Source organism: Furipterus horrens, unplaced genomic scaffold (assembly GCF_987537825.1).
Source record: "Furipterus horrens unplaced genomic scaffold, mFurHor1.1.pri manual_scaffold_11, whole genome shotgun sequence".
In the NCBI taxonomy this organism is placed as follows: Eukaryota; Metazoa; Chordata; class Mammalia; order Chiroptera; family Furipteridae; genus Furipterus; species Furipterus horrens.
This window is the reverse complement of record NW_028327181.1, coordinates 57,141,721-57,162,227: the sequence shown is the minus strand read 5'-3', so window position 1 is coordinate 57,162,227 and position 20,507 is coordinate 57,141,721. Positions and strand designations below refer to the sequence as shown.

General features: G+C 56.3%; 1 protein-coding gene across 5 annotated transcripts in view; it reads left to right on the top strand.

Moving 5' to 3' along the window:
* SPNS2 (SPNS lysolipid transporter 2, sphingosine-1-phosphate) overlaps positions 1 to 20,192 on the top strand; it is a 34,989-nt gene extending 14,797 nt beyond the window's left edge. Inside the window, exons 3-13 of one of the 5 annotated variants that reach the window (XM_090292682.1) lie at positions 8,150 to 8,286; positions 12,362 to 12,513; positions 12,740 to 12,806; positions 14,078 to 14,220; positions 14,532 to 14,684; positions 14,796 to 14,985; positions 15,294 to 15,359; positions 17,297 to 17,395; positions 17,485 to 17,648; positions 17,980 to 18,171; positions 18,656 to 20,192. In XM_090292682.1, coding sequence (XP_090148808.1) covers positions 8,150 to 8,286; positions 12,362 to 12,513; positions 12,740 to 12,806; positions 14,078 to 14,220; positions 14,532 to 14,684; positions 14,796 to 14,985; positions 15,294 to 15,359; positions 17,297 to 17,395; positions 17,485 to 17,648; positions 17,980 to 18,171; positions 18,656 to 19,133 — 1,841 coding nt within the window. In that variant the 3' untranslated portion in view covers positions 19,134 to 20,192. Of the gene's footprint in view, positions 1 to 8,149; positions 8,287 to 12,361; positions 12,514 to 12,739; positions 12,807 to 14,077; positions 14,221 to 14,531; positions 14,685 to 14,795; positions 14,986 to 15,293; positions 15,360 to 17,296; positions 17,396 to 17,484; positions 17,658 to 17,979; positions 18,172 to 18,655 lie in introns of those variants that run through there. The other 4 variants (XM_090292681.1, XM_090292680.1, XM_090292679.1 and 1 more) reach the window with 4 other exon arrangements.
* Positions 20,193 to 20,507: the final 315 nt, after the last annotated feature.

Below are 20,507 nucleotides of genomic sequence, written 5' to 3'. Positions count from 1 at the left end.
AGCCTAGGCACCCAGACCCTCCCTCTGTGGCCCCTGAGTCACTGGGGACCTGCTGATAGACAGCAAGGCTCTGCCCCAGTCACCACCCTGCAGCCACCACTGAGTGAGGTCAGGGCCAGTGCAGGACCCGGAGACAGGGTGGGAGGTTGTAGCACTGCCATGGTTACGTCCCAGGCTGCCTTCCTGGCTAAGAGGGAGAAGTCATGGCAGTCGCTACGATCCCTGACAACCTGGCCAGAGGTGGACAAATGTCCCGTAGGCACCATCTTGTTTGATTATCCCTCCTCCAAGCTTCATTTTCTAGTTGAAGGGACAGTGGTTAAGAGAAGGGAAATGACTTGCTTAAGGTCTCATGGTGAGAGAGTAGCAGGCCTGGAATTGGAACTCCTCATATGCTGTCCTCTTGGCTTGGGGAGGGAGCACAGATGGCCCTTAGATTGGTGAGTCGTGTCCCAGGTGTCTGAGAGTCTGGCATCTTGGCATTCTCAGGGTGGGTGCCTGTGGGCCAAGAGGAGAGTCCCAGCACCCCTAGAGACCCACCAGTCTTACCCCCTGACCCTCACCCTACCACCTACCCCCAACACAGTTGGGATGGCTCCCCAGAATATCCTCATCCCTTTGGCATTCTGAACCAGGAAGCCAGGTGAGCTAGACCAGGATGTGACCCATTGGGAACCCAGGCTAACCACCTAATTGGCCTGGGCCCCAGGCACCTGCCTCTTCCCCAAGCCCTGATAAGGTCGGAGCCAGGTGGAGGGCGCCAGCCAGGTGTTGGCGCTTGCCCGGATCAAAGGGCCACGGCAGAGAGCTGGTTGTTTGCTTATTTCTGGGCACCAGGGGCTGCTGGGCCAGGAGACAGGGTGGGAGGTGGCTGAGGGTTAGGCCCGGACCTGCCCCTGCTGTTTCCCATTGGGACCAGAGCCTGGTTTCCGTAGCCCCTTGCAGACTGCTGCTAGCTCCGAGATGCCCCCCGAGTCTCCTGAAGCAGCCGTAGCGCAGCCCATGTGAAAGCCCACCGCAGCAGGGTAGCTCGTGGTGCTCGCTGTTTTGGGAAATTAGGAGTCCCCATAACCTACACCCACACAGGTGTGCCCTGCCTCTAACCCTTCTGCAGGGCACGCCTGTCCTGGGCTCTGCTACAGACTCAGGTCCTGCACTCAGGCAGATTCCCTGTGTTGGTGGGAACAGGAAACACATCCAGTCTCTGACCCGGCATAGGGGGGCCGTGGGAGCCCTGGGGGAAACTGCAGTGAGGGCGCCCCTCGCTCTGCCTCATGGTGGGTGGGTGACATTTCCTCAAGGAGGGGACGCTGGAGTGGGGCTTTGAAGAATGCATTAGAATTTATTCAGCGGAAAGCACTTCCAGGCAGTTTGTCAGATGGGGTAAATGCGAGAAGCACTCCTTTCCCCTCCATGCTGGATAAAATATGCCAAGAAACATTTCAATTACATCACTGAGCTTGAAAGCTAAAGCTAGCAGGGAAGTTTCCAGGGGCCGGAAGCATAGAGCTGAACTCAGAAACAGGAGTGGGAGCTCGTATTAAGCCAGGTGAGACGCAGGGTGTTTGGGGACCAGCAAAGAAGCTTAATACAGTATTTTTAATGTAAACATTTTTCAGGATGAAAAATTTAATATACATAGAATGCAGACAGGACAGTACAATGAACCTCCATGTAGCCGTCACTTAGATTCATCCAGTGTCCCCAATCTGGCTGAGTTTCCGGGCTCGGGGGTTTCTTTGTTCTGAGGTCTGGGCACTGCAGTCTTGGGGTCTAGGGTTGCAGGGTGACTTGGCTTCCACTCAGAGCCCAGGGCGAGCTCCCTGATTTCAATCTGTGTCCCGAGGCCAGTGGGCAGTTTTTCCATCTGTGAAAGAACAACTCTTCCTGGTTCTGGCTGGATGCAGAGCTAGTCCGGCCCCTGCTTTGTGCAGTTCTGAGACTTCCTCTCCCTTTCCGTGTAGACCTCATGTTTCCAGGAAACCCAGAGGAGGCAAATCCAAAACTGCACCTTAGGAAAGCCTAAATGGTGCGGACCTCGCAGGGACCCAGATGGCAATTCCCGCTGAAGGCAAACTCAGATACAAAGTGGGTCGAGCACACAAGGAAACCCACCTCTGTGGGAGGGAGCCCACGGCCCCGAAAAAGGGAAAACCTGCTCCCGAAGAATTAGACAGCTCGTCAGGAACTTTAACTTAGGTACACAGAATTGTCAAAGCTCTGCAGGAAAGAGTACAATTTATAAGACAGGAACAGTACCTGTTCTTAGAAAAAGAAAATGGAGGTGTTTAAAATACCTAAATTTTAAATTCTACTAGTGAAAAATATGTGTTAAAATGAACAAGTATAATAATTAGGGTCGTTAGCAGGTAGACTAGACCCAGCTGAAGAGAAAATGCTAGAAGACAGATCAGCATAAGCAGAGCTCTGAGGAAAGGCGGGGGGCAGGAAGGCCGTGGCAGTGCCTGGCCCTGGTGACTGTGGCCCATCAGCCACAGCTGGAGTGTGGGGAGAATGGAAGGGGAGGAGGCTGGATAATGCTGGAACGCATCTGGAGTTTGTCTTGGGGCAGTGAGGAGCCGGAGGAGGTTTCAGAGCATGGCAGGTCCCTGTAAGATGGGTGCATGAGGATGTTTCCTCTGGGGCCCAGTGTGGGAATGGATAGCAGAAGAGGCTGGAGGAGGTTCAGGGCTGAGGTGCATGGGGTCATGAGGAACTGTTAGGATGGGGGAGGGCAGAGGGGACAGAGGAAGAGCCAGCTCCAGCTCAGACTGAAACCAGACAGTGTCTCTGCTTCAGGGCCAAATCTCCTCTGGCCGTGCTCCCCTTCCCACTTTGGCCAAGCTAGTAACAGCCTCTGTTTCGCGCTGAAGATGAGGCTGGGCAGCCCCTGTGGCTATTTCCCCAGTGCCTCCCTGAGGGGCCAACCTAGGGCTTGTATCCCGAGCAGCCTGGAAAGGAGCAGGGGCTTCTGCAGAAGTCTGGGCATGGTGGCTCTCAGGCACGGATGGGGCCAGGCTGGCCTCGGTCCTCCCAGCGCTTTTGGCTGGCCTGGGCTGCCATCTTCCACATCCTGTGGGCAGGGAGGGTACTCAGGCAGAGCCTGACCCATGTCTCCCCCCGCATGCCTGCCCACAGGATGTGAAAGATGGCAGATCTTTTCCAAATAACAGGTCAGCCAGATCTGGATTTGTAAAAATAGTCCTGGTTCAGCCCAGGCCAAGGTGGGGGCTGGATGCGGGCTCCAAGGCCACAGTGTAGGAGCCTGGGGCTCCCCCACCTCAGACTTCACCCATTCCTACTCCAGGACCACCTTCTGGGGTCACACAGAACCATGTGTGCTCTGAGGGTGGCCCAGCAGCCCCATGGCGGGGGTACTGGGGCGGCCTGCGGGGCACAGAGTCCTCAGTGAGGGCTGTTCTGAGCTGCTGGGTGCTGGTCCCTCTGTGGGCCCACAGGGGATAAGGCCTTCAGCCGACAATCTGAGCCCTTGGACTGCCATGAGAATGGACAGCCCTTATAGATGCTGCCCAAGTCCTGTCTTCCCGATGACTGGTCAGCCCTGGGGGGCAGGGGCGTGGCCCATCTCACTAGAAGGGAGTGAAGCTCAGCCCAGGTTCTCCTGGTGAGCCAAAGGCCCTGACTTCTCCCACCCTGCCATCTGGGTCCTGCCCCGCTCCCCACCCCCACCCCCCGGCTCCCTGCTGGCCCCTCCATTGTCCCAGACCTGTGGGTTCAGCACATGTGAGCTGAGCAAGGCTTCCCCACACCCCGGCCACAGGATGTCCTCCTGCGTGCGGGAGCTGCTGGGAAAGCCACCCCTACAGAGCGCAGGGGTGGGACTGCCAGCGCCCAGAAAGCTCTCCTCAAACAAACAAAGACTAGCAGTGGGGGGTGGGTGCACAGGGAAGCTTCCAGTCTTTATTTTCAGCAGAGCTGCCTCTGGCCAGTTTGGTCACTGCACCCCTGTCAGGGACAGGTTCCCATGTTCCTGCCTTTGCAGTGTGTCTTCTGCCAGCAACATTTTTCCTCTTGCTCCTACCATGATTGTGTTCAGCCCCCTCCACTGGCCTGTGACATCCCTGAGGACCAAAGAGGTCCCCTCTCTTGTCTTCCCTAAGCAGGGCAGAGGGGAGGGCTGCACACATGGATTGTGTCTACCATTTCACAGCTGAGGCCACAGGGAGTCCAAGGTCAGGAGGGTCACTGTATTATTGTGGGCAAGTTCCCCCACATATCAGTGGCTTCAGCTGTAAAATGGGGCAGACATGGTGAAGCTCAGGGTGGTGCCTGGTGACCCTCCATAGGCTGGACCTAGGGATGGGGACAGGGTGTGTCTGCTCTAGCAGGAGTCCACCTGCAGTCCAGGGTGCCTCTGCCCACCCAGATAGTAGCCAGGGAGCCAGGGGGAAAGAGCCAGGGGCTGCCTTCCTGCTCCGCTGCAGGCAGGCGAGTGGGCATGAGCCAGGAGGCTCGGGTCTGGCCAAGGCCTGGCTCCCGGCCTTCAGCCCCTCTCCACCCACCCCGTGGGGGCGTTTCCCATGCATCTGGAGCATGCTGTGGTTCTCCATGGTCCTCTAACTAAACGCCAAACCCAGTCTTAGCGTTTAGGGCCCAACCCCCCTCCATGGCCTCATCTCCCACTGCTCCCCTCTGTAGCTTCCTCACACTGCAGCCTGACCTCCTTTCTTGCTGTCCCCAATATACCCTGAACTTTCTCTGACCTTGGGAACATCAGCTGGGGCACCCACTTCCCAGCTCGGCAGTCCGTAGTGTGATTTAGAGCAAGGACTCTGGAGTCAGGCAAATTGGGGTTTAAATTCTGGCTCAGCCATACACGAGTTGTGTGATGTCACTGCTTTCAGCCCCTGTAAGATGAAGATAACAGTGAGAATCAGATGAGGTAACGTATGTGCGCTTATGATCAGGGCACTTCCTTGGCCCTAGACTGTAATAAATATTCCATAAATGATCATTATTATTAACACTAAGCATTGTGCCTCTTTAACCATTATACAGTATTGCTTATAAGATTTGTAATTTATATTTTAGTATATATTTTTTACTTAAATTTCTTTCTTTCTTTATTGATTTTTAGAGAGAGACTGGAAGGGAGAGAAAGAGAAGAAACATTGATTTGTTGTTCCATTGTATGGCTGTACCACATTTCCCTTATTCATTCCCTCATCCACCTTTTGGCTATTGCGAATAACGGCGCTATGAATATGGGTGTACGAGTAAATAGCTGAGTCCCTTCCTTCTTTCTTTAAAATTTTTTTAAAAATTGATTTTAGAGAGAGAGGAAAGAGGAAAGAGGAGAGAGAAAAACATGGATTTGTTGTTCCCCTCATTTACGCGCTCACTGGTTGCTTCTTCTTGTATGTGCCCTGACTAAGGAGTGAACCTGCAACTTTGTGTATTGGGACAATGCTCTAACCAACTATCCAAGAGGGCTATTCTTGATTTTAAGTATTATCATCATGGTAAATTCCTATGTATCCTTCAATGCCCAGCTCTGATATCACCACCTCCATGAAGCCTCCCTTCATGGTCCTGGTAGGAGTTGGCCTTCCTTGCTGGTTCCCTGGCATTTTAGCCCTTTAAGCTTGGCAACCCATGGGTGGGGTCTGTCCCTTGACCACACACGGTGCAAGTTTCTATTCTTTTTTGTTCACTCCCCACCTAGCACAGACAGGCACAGAGAGAACAATTCTCCCTCCTCCCCCTAACGTGTGTAAGCCCTGATGAGAACAAAATCTCTTTCCTGCCCATATCCTGGTCTGATCTCAGGCAGGTCCTGGGAGGCAGGCCCAGCAGGAAAAATTCTTTTTCTAGATATGAGGAAATGGTTTCTGCCTTGATGAATCTGCACAAGGGCCTGGTGTTGACAGAGGCTGACCCACTCTGGGCAGGGTGTGGCATTAAGCACCTTGCACATGTTAAGAACAACTGGAGAGTTGCTATTTTTATCTTCATTTTACAGATGAGGAAGTTGGTGTGCTGGAAATGGCTTAGACCTACTCAAGGGAGTTGATTGTTAAATTTTCAGGAATTTTGTGAGCTGGTTGTTAAACACAACCATTATTAAAAACTCAATTATGTAAACTTACAGTTAAACAACTGTAGTAGTATATACAATTCATCACTCCCTAATTATTTTACTAGGTTTTACTCTTATCTGTGTTCTTAAGGTTAGTTACTTCTATTATATCTGTCTGATAGAAATACTATATATGCAATGCTGTGTCAAACAGTGATGTCACATTGGTGGCTTGAAATCGGCCATGGGGAGAGTATTTACACGATGAAGATTTTGGCAACGGTTGTTCAACAGTTATCAGCACACAGATAATTGAGGCACAGAGAGGCTATGACTGGCTCAAGGTCACCCAGCTGGGGAGGAACACAGATGGATTTGAACCCAGGCAGTGTGTTGCTAGTGCCCAAATTTGTGCACCTCTGTGCTTATTCTGCCCAATGTCCCAGTTGCACACCCACACATACTCGCTGTTCTCACTGTGACAAGAGAGACAGTCACACTTTTCCAACCCAGCGCCCTCTGTCTCCTAGCTCACCCCCTGCCCTTCTTCCTCCCCTCCCCCCTTCTCTTCTTCCAGTCCTGCCTCCCTGGGGACTCAGCTCTGAGAGAAAGCAGCCCAGCCCATGTGTGCATTCAGCCTGGCGGTCAGAGGCCAGTCACTGGCCACCTCGTCTGCCCACTCCCAGCCTTTGTGTGGCCATCTGTCCATCAGCTGGGGGACTGCCTTGCCTGGGGAGGAATAGGGGGCTGCCTTGCCTGTGACTCGGACCTGCCCTTGCTTGCTGCCCTCTTTATCCCACCTGGGACCTCCAAGGCTCCTCCCACGACTGGCAGTGACATGCTGCTCAGAGTCCTCTGAGGCCATCCTTCTCTTGTGCTGGAAGAACAAAACCAGGTCAGGCCACTCCTCTGCTCAGCACCCTCCAGTGTTTTCCTTCCTCACCTGACAGAAGCCAGAGCATCACAGTCGGCCACAAGGCTACCCCATCTGGCCTTTCCCCAGCTGGCCTCTTGCTGTTCCTCAAATATGCTGAGCACACTCCTGCCCCAGGGCCTTTGTACTTGCTATTCTTGCCCCAGTATATACATGATTTGTTTCCTCACCTCCTCCAGGTCTTTGCTGAAATGTCACTTTCTCTGACCCTTCTATTTAAAATTATAGTATCTGCTTTACACATTTCCTATCTCCTGTCCCTGCCCTTTCCCCTCCTTAGCACTTGTCACTATCTGGCATACTGTATTTTTTATTTTATTGCCTGTTTCTCCTCAGTAGAATGAAAGTGCCAAGAGGGCAGGAGTTTTCGTCTGTTTTGTTGAATGGATGGATGGATGGACAGGTGGGTGGATGGATGAGTGAGTGAATGAATGAATGAATGAATGAATGAATGAGGGAGGAAACAAAATAAACAATGGGTCCAAATGTCAAGTAAGCCTTTGCAGCTGCTTGGAGGGCAGCCATGTCATCTGTCAGGTGTGACACCTGGGTGGAGTTCCAGGCCCAGTTCTGCCCCGATTTGCTGTGTGACGTTGGGTACTTCCCTTCCCATCTCTTTCCCAAGTCTACTGAGGAGAGCAGGGTGGCAGAGTGTAAGAAGCTCTGGGTCTGGAGTCACACAGGCAGGCTCACGTCTCCACTGGGCCGCTTCACTGCTGCTGGGGCCGTGGGCAGTCACCTCTCTCTGAGCCTCTCTCCCCGTCTGCGAGGTGGGGTGGGTTGGGAGGACACACCAGATGCTTTGTGGGGAGCCCTGGCACAGCTCCTGGCATACAGGAACTGTTCAGTGAGTAAACCTTTACTGGTTTAAAATAGTAAAAGCTCCCCTACAACTGAACAAACTGTGGGCCCGCATTAAAGACGATGGTGTGGTAGCATCACCTGACCCCAGAGGCCTTTGCTTCTGCCCTGGGCCCAGGCCTGGCGGAGGTTGCTCCCTGATTATCATTAAAATTTATCATTACACTTGCTTCCTCAGTGAGTGGCTTGCTCAGTCCCTGGCGCAGGCCGAGCTTTGTCTCCTGGGCTCTCAGCTCAAGCCAGGGTGGTGTGGGCAGGTGGGCGCAGCCGCAGGGACCCTGCACTGCCGCTCACGCTCTCCTCTGCCCGCACAGTGTTCATCTGCAGCTTCATGGTGGCTGCCCCCGTCTTTGGCTACCTGGGCGATCGCTTCAACAGGAAGGTGATCCTCAGCTGCGGCATTTTCTTCTGGTCGGCAGTCACCTTCTCCAGCTCCTTCATCTCCCAGCAGGTGAGGCCTGTTCAGACTTCCTGAGGGTCCCACCTGTTCCTCCAGTGGGTGGCCAGGCTGATCAACCTGTCTTAGTCTAGACTGGGGGTTCCAACCCCTCGGCTTGAGCCCCAATTAGCATCTTCCGAGTATAGTGGGATGAGGGGGTCTTTGGGGACTTGTAAACCTGCCCTACATGTGGGGCCTCCTCCACGCTGGCCTGAACTGAGGGACCCGCAGCCCAGTGTGGCACCTTGGCTCATCATAAGCTGCCTCTGATTTGGGGAGGATGTAAGGAGCAGGGCGAACTAGTCTGGCCGAGAAGTTGGGACCCTCTGGTTCTAGCCCTGGCCTTGCCATCATCTTGCCGTGTGACTGTAGGTGAGCTGCCACCCCTGTGTGGGCCTCCCACAGTTTGCTCTTCATTTGACCACCAGCTAACTGCTGGGGTCAAAGCCCTAGGAAGGCAAACATCACTTCAACATAAGGAAGATGTTTCTTACTCGGCTCCCACAATTCTGGGTTTGAATAGCCCAACTCTGTTGCCCACTTGTGATCTGGAGAAACTTACTTAACCTCTCTGAGCCTCAGTTTCTTCATCTTTATTTTTAAAAAATATTTTATTTCTTCTTAGAGAGAGGGGAAGGGAGGGAGAAAGAGAGGGAGAGAATCATCAATGTGTGGTTGCCTCTTGTGCACCCCCAACTGGGGACCTGGCCTGCAACCCAGGCATGTGCCCTGGGAATCGAACTAGTGACCTTTCGGTGTGCAGTCTGGCACTCAATCCACTGAGCCATACCAGCTAGGGCTCAGTTTCTTCATCTTTCTTTAAAATGGGGATAATTCTCCTCAACTTAAAGGTTTTTTGTTAGAAATAACTGAGCTAATGAATATCTAGGCCCTGGCAGGTGTTCAGCAAATCATTATTATTATTCTTTCTTCCAAAAAAGGGATATATTGCTTTGAGAGGTAGTGTTTCCCATCCGTAGGGGTGTTTGAGCAGAGGAACGACAATCACATGATGATTACTGTAGAGCGAGATAGAGGAAGAAAGAGAAAATACCAGGATCTGTCCTCGAGGAGTTTCCAGCCTGGGGGACAAAGAAGGAGGCCCTGGTCCTGTCCTTGGGAGCACCCAAGCTGGGGATTGGAAGATGTGACAGGAGTCCTCAATGTAGAGAGAGCAGTCTTTTAAAATATGTGGGTCAGGGAAGGCTTCCTGGAGGAGGTGGCATTTGACCTGGACAGGTAAGACAGGGAGATTAGGCCTTCTGGTAAGGAGAGCATGGGCAGAGGAAGCAAACTCATGGGCGCCGAAATGGTGGAGTGTCTTCAGAAATCAAGGAGGAGAGTGGTTTGGCTGGAAAGGAAGGCGGGGTCCAAGTCATGGAGAGCCTCAGAGGGCGGGTTGGAGGGCCTGGGCTTCCTCCTGTGGGCAGTGAAGGCCCTGGGAGAGTGTGCAGAAGGGAAAAGGTGAGTCAGGTTTATATTGATTGAGAGGAGGTTGGAGGCGAGTGCAGAGAGAAGTGGCAGGTTTGGGGTTTCAATTTTGCTTCATGGGGCAGCTTCAGAGGAGGGTCGGGCTTGGGTAAGCTCTGAGCCCAGAGTGTTAGCCCGACACCTGCAGTAAAAAATGGGGTCTGGACCAGAAGCCTCTAGGGCCCCTCTGGGCCTTGTCCTGTAGCAGGCCAGGCCTCTGGTCTTCTGATCTCTGGTGCTTCTTCTGGGACTGACCAGTGAGTCCAGGACCGGGATGCCAGTGCTGGGTTCCACTCTGGGTGCCTAGAGGACGGGGAGGGTTGAGGAGAGAGATGAGCAGAGGCGGAGAGAGAAACAGACAGATCACTCCAATTAATCTATAAATTTATTGCAACCACAATCCGAGTCCCATGGGCGTTTTTGGTGGACCTTGGCAATGTGATTCTGAAGTTGATTTGGCAGAGAAAATGCCTAGGAACAGCCAAGATCATTGTGAAAAATGGGAGTGAAGGGGGACTTGCCCTGTTATTCCAATCTGGCCATTCTAACTAAAACAGCAGAGGGACAGGTAGTTCATTGAAACACAGCCCTCCTTCCTATGGGAACTGAGTGCAGGATGAACGCTGTATCTCCCATGGTTTGGGAGAATTGACTCTCCATCTGGATGAAAAATAAAGTTTAGTCTGTATTTCAAGTCACATATCAAAATAAATTCCAAATGGGTCAAAGTTAAGTAAAAAGTCAACAATAAAAATCTAGAACTACAAAGCAACAAGGAAAAGACCAGCAGCACAGTAGGAACGTGGGCAACGAGAGTGACAGGCAGTTCCGGGAGAAAATCCCCGGTAGGCAATAAGAGAAGGAAGAGACAGTACTCTCTCGAGCGATCAGGGAAATGGAAATTAAAACAACAATGAGATACCATTTCACACCCATCAGATTGGCAACAATTAAAAAGCCTGGCAATACCAAGTGTTATTAAAGCTGCTGGTCGGAGTGTAAATTGATACTCTCTGGAGAGCACAACAGCAGGATTTTGTAAAACTCTAGCTGCGGACGTCCTACGGCCCAGCCTGCTACTTCCCAGTTATATGCCCAGGACTGAAGCTCCAACACGTGGACACAGTGCGTGCAAGGATGTTTGCTGCAGCCTTGAAATAGAAAAAAGGGAACCAACCTAAAGGAGCAGGGCGGAGGGAAGCCCAAATATGGGGTTCTTCCTCCTGTGAGACTCTTGATCACAAAAGAATGAACTAGATGTATATTAAAAGATAAGAATGGAGGAAAAAAGCAAGTTGTGGGACAAGATGCATGGAATTGTTCCTTTTTTTTCACAGCACACGGAGACACTATAGGTGCTGTGCAGGGGGATGTGGATATACAAGAACAGACACACAGTATAGCAGGTGCCTGGGGTGGAGTGGGGACAACAGGATCCCTATCATTGAGATGTCTTATCTGCCTGCCCTTGTACTAAGGAGAAGGGTGGAGGACAGCTCTCCCAGCCTCTTGCTCTCTCTCTAAAATATAACAAACATAAAATATTAGTGAATATTTTAGTCCTTTTGGGATGGAGTAGGCCCTTCTGAATAAGATGTGAAATCCAGAAGCCATTAAGGGAAAATTAACAGAACGGACACCCTCAAATGAAACAACACATTTACAAAGTGGAAAGAAAGATGATGAAAAATATTTGGGACATACGTAATAAAGGATCAATAGCCACGATATAGAACAAGCTAATAGAAATCAAGGCAAGAAAGACAATCCAACGGAAAAATTGGCAAAGGCTGTAGGCAGATGATCTCCAGGAAGAGAAGAAGAGGCGAGGGACGAGGGCGAGACTCAGAGATGGAGAGTGAGCGAGCTGTAGAAATGAGAGGCATGGAGGTGGCTGAGCAGGGCCAGGGAGGAGCCTGGGAGATGGAGAGAGGGGAGCAGAGAGCTGGGAGGAGGGCTGGATGTGGGCGATGCTGGCCGGATGGGTGGTCAGGGTGTGGTCGGGGAAAGATGACCAGGCTGGGTTCTCAGGCCCTGGGCAGCTGGGGGGACAGAGGGGACTGGTCCACATCAAAAGGGCAGTACCACTGGCAGCTGGCATGGCCCCACCCTTCCCAGCTCAGCGGGCTTTGCTCTTTGATGTGTGTATGGGGGAGGGGTGCCGAGCCCCCTGGGCTGCCCTGCGCACTCAGCTCACTCGTGGTCCTCAGTGCTGCCAGGGTCAGCCCAGCTGCCCTGCCTGGGGGTGGGACACAGAGTGGGGGTGACTTGAGGCTCCCGAGGTGGGGCCAGAACTCAGGGAGGAAGTCTCCCAACTGGAGTGGGGTATGAAGACACAGGCTTCTGTCCTCCATACTTATGAGGACTGAGGGGCCTGTCTGGACCATACCAACAACACTCAACTTGGTAAAATCAAGTCCCATCCCAGCACCGGGCCAGTCAGACCCACGCTTGGAGGGGGAAACTGAGGCCCACAGTGTTGCTGAGGCAAGGGTCAGGTTCCATCCTCTCCCCTAGTTCCTGGACCCTGCCAGGGGTGTGGAGCAAATTGGGGACTGAGGATGAGCAGACACAGGAGGAGGACAGTCCCCCCGCATTCTCTGCCCCTCCCCCACAGCACTTCTGGTTGCTGGTCCTGTCCCGGGGGCTGGTGGGCATCGGCGAGGCCAGCTACTCCACCATCGCGCCCACCATCATTGGCGACCTCTTCACCAAGAACACACGCACGCTCATGCTGTCTGTTTTCTACTTTGCCATCCCGCTGGGCAGGTGAGGATTGGGGCAAGGTCCCCTCGGACTTCCAGCCACTCCCTCTCCCCGAGGCTTGGCCCTCTGTGACCTGAACATGCAGGTGGTCTGCCTTGGAGAAATGCTGGTCCTGCTCCCCCACCAGCTTGCTGGTAGATGGGGCAGGTGGGCGGTGTCCTGCGTCATAGATAACGAGTGTCCCCTGCCCCCAACCCCAACCTGTCCTTGCGACTTGTCTTCTCTGCAGCGGCCTGGGCTACATCACTGGCTCCAGCGTGAAGCAGGCTGCCGGAGACTGGCACTGGGCCTTGCGGGTAAGGACACCCCCAGACCAGTTCGTGCCCAGGGTCACCCAGAGATGTGAGGATAGAACCCAGTTAGGACTCGGCCTCCAGGCTGCCCACATCGAGGCCTGCGCTCTTCTAGATTAGTCCATGTGGTGATGTCGGGGAGCCCAGTGTGAGCGGAGCCCAGCAGCCCCACCACCCTCCGGGGCCCCCACTTAGGGGACAAACTCTCCCACCATGTCCGGAAATTCCAGGTCCACGATGGTGCTTCCTGCCTCGAGCCCTGGCACTGTGCTGGGGTGAGGCTGAGACAAGACCTCTGTGTGGGCCCCCCTCCCCGGGGTCTGCAGCCACTTCCTGTCCCCGGTGAGGATTCAGGGCAAGTCTGCCAAGGCCCCAGGACAGTGCAATCAGAGGAAACAGAGATCCCCAGTCTCGAGGAGCAGAGGAAGCTTAAGACAAAGTGTTTTTTCCTCAAAAGCAGGAAGGAAGCAGCCTCCGTGGAATTTCTTAATGGGGTGGGAGTGAGTGGAGAGGAACACCCCAGCCCATGGGCTCCCAGGCCTGGTGGGGGTGGAAACAGATTTCCCTGTCTCATCGCTGGTGGAAGAACTGATGTCTTGGGATCTAGGCATTCCTCCACCCACCATCTGGAGAGAGGGCTGGGGCCCGGAGATTCTGTTCTTGACACTGGGCTGGACACAGGGAAGACCCACCGGGGGCCCTGGGGCTCTGCTCTCCTGGGGCCCAGTGGGCCTGTCCCGAGTGAAAACCTGTCCTATCTATTTGCTGGATGCTTCCTGTCCAGTCGGTCCCTTCCCAGTGCCCCCCGGGCGAGGACCCAGGGGGGCACAGGGCTGGTATCTGGCTCCCTGTCCACAGGAACTCTCTCCTCTCCTACCCATCATTCCATATGTCTGTCCAATATCTGCCTGTCTTCCTTTCTTTCCATCCATTCACCAGCCAGCCGGCCAGCCAGCCAGCCTTCCATCCATCTCTCTGTCCACCTATTCAGCCATCTGTCTTCCCTCCTCCATCCATCTGACCGCCCACCGCTCCCTTCTTCCTTCAGTGCCCTACCCATCCTGCCCCTGCTCTGGACACTGCAGTTTGAGCTGCAAAGCCCTTTTTGCTGACCTTTGCTCAGCAGCCCCACCGGGAAGGCTGGGCTGATACTAGCCCAGAGGAGGAACCCAGAGCCCAGAGACGGTGTGACTTGCCTGCGCTCCCCACCCATGTGGTGGAGGCAGAGCCCATTCGGCCCCGGTGTCCTAATTTGGTGCTCCGTGCCCCATCAGGTGTCCCCCATCGTGGGCATGATCACAGGAACACTCATCCTCGTCCTGGTCCCGGCCACGAAGAGAGGCCATGCTGACCAGCTCGGGGGGCAGCTCAAGGCAAGGACCTCGTGGCTCCGAGACATGAAGGCCCTGATCCGCAAGTGAGTGCTGCTGGGAGGGACCTGGTGGGAAGGGGTGGGGTGCCAAGATGGGAAGACGCACTTTGCAGGGTGGTCCACCCAGAACCCTGGCCCAGTCTCCCTGCAGTCTCCGCTGCCAACAGTGCTTGGAGTGACATTTTGGCCACTAGTGTTCATTATTCGGCAGCCATAGCCCTCCTGCCCAGAGCCCGTTAGGGAAGACATTAGAGACCTCTGACCCCAGAGAGGGAGTAGGAGACAAAAGGCTGCCGCCTGGGCCAGCTGCAGGGGTCCTGGCCCCACTCAGTGTCGCTGCCCTGGCCTCTCCCCAGCCGCAGCTACGTCTTCTCCTCCCTGGCCACGTCGGCCGTGTCCTTCGCCACAGGGGCCCTGGGCATGTGGATCCCGCTCTACTTGTACCGCGCCCAAGTCGTGCAGAAGACGGCGGAGACGTGCAGCAGCCCGCCCTGTGGGGCCAAGGACAGGTGGGGCCAGGTCTGGGTGAGGGTGGCCAGGGACGCTGGACAGAAGTGCCAGCCCTCTGCCCCAGCGTTGTCCTTCCTGTCAACCCATACCCCCATCCTCTGTCCCCACAGCCTCATCTTTGGAGCCATCACCTGCTTTACAGGCTTTCTGGGTGTGGTCACGGGGGCAGGAGCCACACGCTGGTGCCGCCTGCGGACCCAGCGGGCTGACCCGCTGGTGTGTGCTGTGGGCATGCTGGGCTCTGCCATCTTCATCTGCCTCATCTTCGTGGCTGCCAAGAGCAGCATCGTTGGGGCCTATGTGAGTGTGGTGGGGGTGCAGGGCTGGCAGGGGAGTGGCCTGGCAGGAAACTTATGGGGTCCTCCCTCCTCATGAGGGGTTTTCTATCTCCCCTCCCTGCTCTGTCCTGGGCTCTAGTGCCCTTCAGGGCAGTGGACATGGCTCAATAGGCCACAGATTCCTTGTGAGCCCGACTGCCAGGAGATGCAGGCCCCGGGGGAGGGGTGGAGGCTTTGGGGCTCCCTGCCAGCAGCCAGGGTGCAGGGAGCAGCCTGAGGCCACTGGTGGGTGAGTGCCTCCTGACGGCTGTTCTGGTCTCTCCTGGGCAGGTGTGCATCTTTGTCGGGGAGACATTGCTGTTTTCTAACTGGGCCATCACCGCAGACATCCTCATGGTGAGGCAGGCGGAGGTTGCCTCTGCTGGCCAGGCCTCCTGACCTCTAGGGGCAGCCGGGGACGGCGAAGGAAGGAGAAGAAGAGTTGGCAGGACTTGAGGGGTTTGGGGGGAGGCAGGCTGGGAAGGTGAGCCAGGAGGCGGAGGGGATCAGAGCTGGTGGGGTCTGCATTGGGCAGGGCCTGCAGCAGAGGGCTGAGCAGGCAGCGGATGTGGAGCCTGGGTGGGGAGGGGGTTGTCGGAGGCTCAGGTCTGTGGCCAGGAGGCTGGCAGTGCCAGGCTGGCGCCGAGGGGGGCTGCCTGCCAGTGCTCCTCCCCCAGGGTCTGAGCTGCCATCGACCCAACTCAGCCTGGGTCCCAAGCGTGTCTGCCCGAGCGCCCGCGGCTGTGGCTGGGTGGACAGAGGCTGTCTTCACAGGGCCAACAATGGGCTCCAGAGCAGCCGGCCAGGGACAAAGGGCTGTCTGAGCAGGGCAGGGATTTGTGTCCCTGGGCGAGGTTGGGTGCAGCCTGGGAGGAGCTGTGTGTGTGTTTGGGGGGGGGGGGGGAGACTGCGAACCTGGTGACTTGCAGCAATCTGAAGGGTGATGAGGGCTGGGGGTGGGGGAACACCTGGTCCTGTGCTCTGGAACCCTCCAAATCAGTGTCAGGAGAGGACTGGGAGAAGGGAGTACAGGGACCAGCAGGGTGGAGGTGGGGGTGGGGGTGGGGGTGGGGAGAGTGTCTGGGAGCTGCTGGGATGGGCCCTGGGGGTTGAGGGCTCCTGGTGGGCCCACCCCAGGGCCCTCAGAGTTGGTGCCACAGTGTGGGGCAGCCCAGGAGGAGACCAGTCTGCGGGTGCTGGGGCCCCTGCCAGCTGCTGTCCTCCAGGAAGGCTGCCCCGCCTCACCAGAGTGCTCCTGCAGATCTGCTCCCCCTGGGACTCTCTCTTGCCCATGCCAGTCCTTGGGCTGGGGGCGGCGGGGGGAGGTCTGACACAGCTCTGTGCTTCAGCATGGAGCCAGCGGGGTGACGGGGGTGGGTCGGGGGGTTGCTGCACATGCCCAAAGTGAAGGGAGGAGAAGTCTGTCTCAGCCACATGCTCTCGGTGCTGGAGAGGGCCCCCATCCCTGCCTCTGCCCCCAGAGGCAGCCCCCGCTGCTGACGGGGTTTGGGTCCCAGGGAAATCATGTCCCATTTTATTAAGTGTCACTGCCACGTGACTATTGCTGGAAATGGGGCCACACAATCCCATCAGAACTAGGTCTTCTCCCATGCCTTGCGGTGGGGTGCCCAGCAGGCACTGGCTGCTGGCACAGACTGTTCAATGGCTGGCACGCTGGCTGATGAGGCCGCTAGAGCTTGGGGGCTGGGGGCTGCCCAGGGGCACCCACTGAGCTGGCTACTGCCTGCCCCACCCAGCTTCAGAGCTGCAACGCCTGTGGTTAAGGCTTGCTCGGCTTGATTAGGGTTCCTGGGGCCCAGTGGCTCATAGCATTTGGTACTGGCAGTGCCCATGGGTAAAAGTGGAGGTTCTCCAGGCAGGGTCCTCCTCCCATTCCCTTGTAGGCCAACCCCGTGGAGGGGGAACCAAGATGGACCTTTAAAGGTGGGGAGGTGAGGGCAGAAGGCTGAGAGGTTGAGGTCTGGGCCCAGTGCTGCCTGGCTCCATGTGTCATCTACGTCCCTTGGGGCCTCAGTTTCCCATGACCATGGCAGCTCGCCCTCCACCAAGAGCTCAGTGCGGAACCACGACAGCCTGGTCTCCTGAGCAGATGGGCAGAGAGCTCTGCTAGAGGCTGGATTAGGGGAGGGAAGGGCCCAGGGGAGTCAGTGTGGAGGCACTGGGGCAGAAGGGATCTGATGATGTGAGGGCTTCAGAAGTGTCCTGACCTCAGGGACGAGGCCAGGTGGGTGGGCCTGGCCCCTCTGGCCTCTAACCTGCCAACTCTTCCACAGTGTGTGGTCATTCCCACGAGGCGGGCCACCGCCATGGCCCTGCAGAGCTTCACCTCTCACCTGCTGGGGGATGCTGGCAGCCCCTACCTCATCGGCTTTGTGAGTTCCCGAGGCAGGAGTAGCCATGGCGGGTGATGGGCGGGCTTCGGTGGTGGGCCTACCCTGACCCTCTCCCACAATCCTCGCAGATCTCCGACCTGATCCGCCAGAGCACCAAGGACTCCCCTCTCTGGGAGTTCTTGAGTCTGGGCTATGCCCTCATGCTCTGCCCCTTCGTCGTGGTCCTGGGTGGCATGTTCTTCCTAGCCACCGCTCTCTTCTTCCTCAGTGACCGTGCCAAGGCTGAGCAGCAGTGAGTGGGGTAGGGTGGGCCTGCTGCCTCCGCTGCCACAGCCCTGCCTAGGGGTGGGAGGGGGGTGCGGGCAGGTCACCTGGCTCCCTGGGGTCCTGGCCCAGCTCCCGAGCCTCCCTGTTCTTGTCATGCTGCCTGCAGCTCACAGGCTTCCGTCCCACCCAGAGTGGGCTTGGGAGCTGGGGGGAGCCCGCAGCAAATTGGGCTGTTTCTGGGGGTTCTAGATTTGGGTTTCTCTGGAGCTGGGACCCCTCGCCTTTCTTTTCCTCTCATTTTCTGACTTCTTTCTCCTCTCTTCTTTACTCTTCTCTCTTTCCTCTCCCTACCCCTGGGCTCCCCCACCTCCCCCTGGGGCTGACGAGGTCCCTGCCCAGCACGTCCGGTCAGCCAGCCTCCGTGATGCGATGTACCAGAGCAGTGCCCGGGCTCGACCCCCGCTGATCCGCCACCTTGACCCCTGCCCGTCTCTCCCCCAGGGCAAACGAGCTGGTGATGCCACCCGCATCCATGAAGGTCTGAGGCGGTAAGTGCAGGCCAAGGGCCCTGAGGGCAGGCTCCTTGTGGGAGGGGAAGGCAGGGGGAGTGGAGAGGGAGCTCTTAGGGCAGCACTTCCTCCTGAAACGCTGCCCAAACTGACTAAAGGATCCATGGGAGGGGTGCAGGCTCCCTCTTCCAGTAAACCAGAACCCCCTTTCCTTCCTCAGAACTGCTGGGGGCACAGGTCAGGGCCGCAGCTGGCCAGGACTCCCTGCTCTGTCCTGGATCCAGTCATCCTGCAATTCCCTAGCGGTCCCAGGGCCTGGCTCCTACTTTGACCTTCCTCTGGGACTTGGCCTCTGGGCGTGGCACTTCCTAGAAGTGCCAGACCCAAGGTCCTCTGGCCCCAGGAGACCCACATGCCCTAGAGCCAGAGAGATATTTCTCCAAACAGCAAGGAAAGTGAAGGAAGCTCTAAATGATGCCTCCCAAAGCCCCTCCTCTGACCTCTGACCCCCTCTTCCTTCTAGGTGCCTCTGGAACTATGAAGAACACTCCCTTCCACCTAGTCTGGGAGGTGTCCTTCAGCATGCCAGCCCGGCTGGGCTGTCAAGCCTCCCTTGTGACCCACGGCTGGATGCCCACCATCTCTGGTCTGGGACTGCCGAGTGGCCGAGGCTCCAGGAGGAGGTCCTGTCCTCAACTAACCTGGAAGGCTGTGTGTGCTGGGGCCACGTGGTTCGACAGGCTGCCAGCCCTGAGTTAGGGCTGCAGGGTCTCTGGGACTCAAGAAGACAGCCCCCATTGGGTGTGTGGAGAGAGTCTGGCCTGTCACCAACTTATGCGATTCTGGGCAAGTCCCTGCCCTCTCCAGACAGCAGGGCCAGGGCGCTGGACTTTCCAACACAGCTGGCTGGGCGAAGCACTAGCTGCAGCTTTGAAGACCCAACAGCTCCTGGACTACACCCAGAGGTGGCCCAGGCTTCAAGGTGTCACTTCAGACTCTGAGGCTCCCTGGTGTGTGGGCACCATAGCCTTTCAGCTGGGCCTCTGACCGCAGAGACATTGGACTCAACCTGGCACCTGTCACTGAGAATTTCCTAGCCTGGCCGGTCACTCCGGAGGGCATATGCCTCTGCTGCTTTGGGCTGGCTCTCAGCCTGCATGCCTCTGAAGTGGGGACCATCCCGACAGGGAGCTGGTATCACCAGGGGTGAAGGCCCTGGTGGTAGCTAATACAGCCTGTACCCCCAGGCCTGAGGCCGCTAGGGGTTGCCGCCTGGGATACAGGGCTCTTGGAGTCTCTGTGAACCTGTTCATATCCTCCCAGGCACCCCACAGAAGCCAGAACCTACTCCTGCCCCACACTGGGCTCTTCCGAGTCCACGGGCAGCAGCCATCCACCGAGCTTCCCGACCCAGGGACTAGCTGGTGGAGGCTGATGCCCCGGAGCCACCTCCACCCAATGCCAGTGCTGTTGCTCAAGTGCATTTCCACAGCCCACAACTCCCCCAGCCTCTGCCCGCCCGGGGTCCCATCTGCTTACACCACCCCACCCTCGCAACCCCATGCGGGGCACAGCTGCACCGGACTCTGGTCCCCAGCAGGCAGCTCATTGTACCCCTTCTGCTCCACACTCCCTCCCTGCACACTGGCTGGAATCAAGGTGGTTCTGGTCTGGGGCCCCTTGTGCCAGGAGGAGACCCTAGGAGCCGGCTTAGACAATGCTCTCTGCCCTGTAGTTAGTGGCTGGGGTGGCTTCAGTGGTGTGTAAGCTACTGGAATACCCACTCCCCACCAAGCTCTGGGGCACCCTTGTGGGGGCCTAACAAGGGGTTGGGATCCCCCGAAGACCAGCCTGGCCTCCACCCTCACCCCAGCCTCAACTGGGGCCCCAGCAATGTTTTCTTGTTGTACAAGAACCAGGTCCATGTGTTGCCTCCTCTTCCTTCCGGAAGCCAAACTGCTCCTTTATTTTTTAGAGCTGCTGATTGTGAATCTCAGAGTCTTAAGAGAGAAGCCAAATATATTCCTCTTGTAAATGAAGAAATAAACCTATTTAAATCATGCCCTAGTGGCTCCTGCAGGAAAGCAGCCTGAGGGGTGGGCGGGGGGATGGGCACAAGGAGTGGTCACACCTGCACTCAGCCAGCATGGTGGCCAGCACTGCACTGGTGGCATCTACCTGTGCCAGCCGTCTGGACACCAGAGCCCCGGCCCTGGCCCACACTGCCGGGAGCCAAGGCCCCAGCCCCATACAACTGAAATGGGTTCTGGACTGAGAAACAGGACCCTGGGACCATGCACACAGGGACTTGGCAGGCTTGCTGCAGTAGAACCCACAGGCAGGCTGGCGGCAGACCCCCACCCCCCAGGGCCAGA